Source organism: Austrofundulus limnaeus, unplaced genomic scaffold (genome assembly GCF_001266775.1).
Source record: "Austrofundulus limnaeus strain Quisiro unplaced genomic scaffold, Austrofundulus_limnaeus-1.0 Scaffold347, whole genome shotgun sequence".
NCBI classification, from domain to species: Eukaryota; Metazoa; Chordata; class Actinopteri; order Cyprinodontiformes; family Rivulidae; genus Austrofundulus; species Austrofundulus limnaeus.
The window spans coordinates 420,057-421,857 of NW_013952749.1; the positions used below are offsets into that span (position 1 = coordinate 420,057).

The following is a 1,801-nucleotide window of genomic DNA, read 5'->3' on the forward strand; positions in this document are numbered from 1 at the left end:
GATGAGTGGAATAGAACTGAACTAAACTGAACTGAATTGAATTGTAACTGTAAATATTTTAAATATATATTTGTATACTCTAAATAGAATCCAAACATAATAAAATTAATTCAATAAAAATTTAAATTTGATGAATTTGAATCGAAGCGATCATAAATCTTTTTAACACTGGAATTAYTTTACAAACAGGTTTAGATTCATTCTAATCTGTAAAAACTTTAAATCTTTCAAAACTCAAGTTAAAAAACTGGACATTTTGGAATTTTTCCCTCCGCAGGCGTGGCTCCAATCTGTCGCTGCTATTGGACGTAAGCACTTTGGGGGCGGAGACTGTTTGTTCAGTCTCCACCCCTAAGGAGGTGTGGCTTCAGTTGTTACACACCTCCTCTCGCCCGTTGACACACGCCCAGCTACAGGAAGCTGCGACGGACACAAACACGCTGAACGCAGAGTATCAGGTACGTTTCTGATGTATTGTTTATTTAAAACATATTTCTTGTTATTTTTAAGTTATTTTACACAGTAGGAGCCTTCCATACAGTGTATATATATGTATATATAAACAAATCACCTCAGTAACTGGGTGTAATCCTGAAAGGTGCGTTTGTTTTTATCACCCAGTGTGTCCCTCTGTCTTCATCAGAAAATCCCTCCGAACTTTGTGAACCCTGCAGAACTGGACATTCCTGGACACACCATGAAAGACAGATATAAAACCATCCTCCCCAGTAAGAGTGCAGATGTATCCTCTGCAGAAACGTTGTTGTTGTTGTTTTTATTTACTTATTGTTTTTGTTGTTTCCACTTTAGACCCGGAGAGTCGGGTGATCCTGCAGAACCCAGAGGAAGAATCAGAACCGAACCGCTACATCAACGCCAACTACATCAGGGTGAGAATCTGATGTAGTTTCAGTCTTCAGAAAAATTAATGAGTGAAATGATCTAATCTAAATCTCAATCTGAAACTGGTTAAATGTTAAATAAGTAAAAAACATGTCTGACTTTCAGATTCATTTCCAACTAAGAACATCTTTTTGATTTTAGTAACCTCCTCTAACCATCACAGCAAACCAACAACACCTGAAATACTGATCAAATTATTCAATATTATTTAAAGTCAATAAGTCATGGAGCAAGGCTCCCTGACACATTACAGTATGGATTTTATAGGACCATTTGCAGGTTTGAAATGACAAGTTATTGGAAAAAATTGTAAAATTACACTACAAACGTTGTGGCTTCCTGGTAAATAAAATAAATTAAATGTTTAGTTTTTAATGGCAGCAAAACAGCAATAATTGCATCTTTGCTGCACGCTGGAATTCAACATCAAACTGCTGGCTATGTTTGAGTTGATTCGAAAGTTTTAGATGAAATTAGTTTGATAAATATGGAACTAAATGGAAATTTTAGAAGTCTGAACACTCGTCCTTGTGGAACTCCTGCTGAACAAAAACAATGCTTTTCCCACCATGCTGGTTCATAATGAGTCAAATCTTACGCAATGTGTCCATAACTTGCTGCACTTCTTATAGGCCTGTCTGCATAAAATATATAAACATCGTTTTTATGACAGCAAAAACGTAATTATATGGATCTTCGATACACGCTGAAATTTAGCATTAGCAGAAACTTTTAGCTGTTGTTGGGTTGATTGCAAAGTTTTAGATTAAATTAGTTTGGTGATAAAGAAAACGTTTCCTTTTGGGTTTCATAGCATTATCTCTGAGCATGTGTGTGCGTGCGCACGTGTGTGTGTGTGTGTGTGTGTGTGTGTGTGTGTGTGTGTGTGTGTGTGTGT

At 36.4% G+C, this 1,801-nt stretch overlaps 1 protein-coding gene across 1 annotated transcript in view; it reads left to right on the plus strand.

Moving 5' to 3' along the window:
* Nucleotides 1–277: 277 nt before the first annotated feature.
* LOC106527881 (tyrosine-protein phosphatase non-receptor type 7) overlaps nucleotides 278–1,801 on the plus strand; it is a gene marked incomplete at its 5' end in the record, with an annotated part of 10,522 nt that continues 8,998 nt past the window's right edge. The window contains 3 exon segments of the mRNA XM_014022891.1: nucleotides 278–458; nucleotides 644–728; nucleotides 811–890. Of these exon segments, the coding sequence (XP_013878345.1) occupies nucleotides 278–458; nucleotides 644–728; nucleotides 811–890 (346 nt within the window).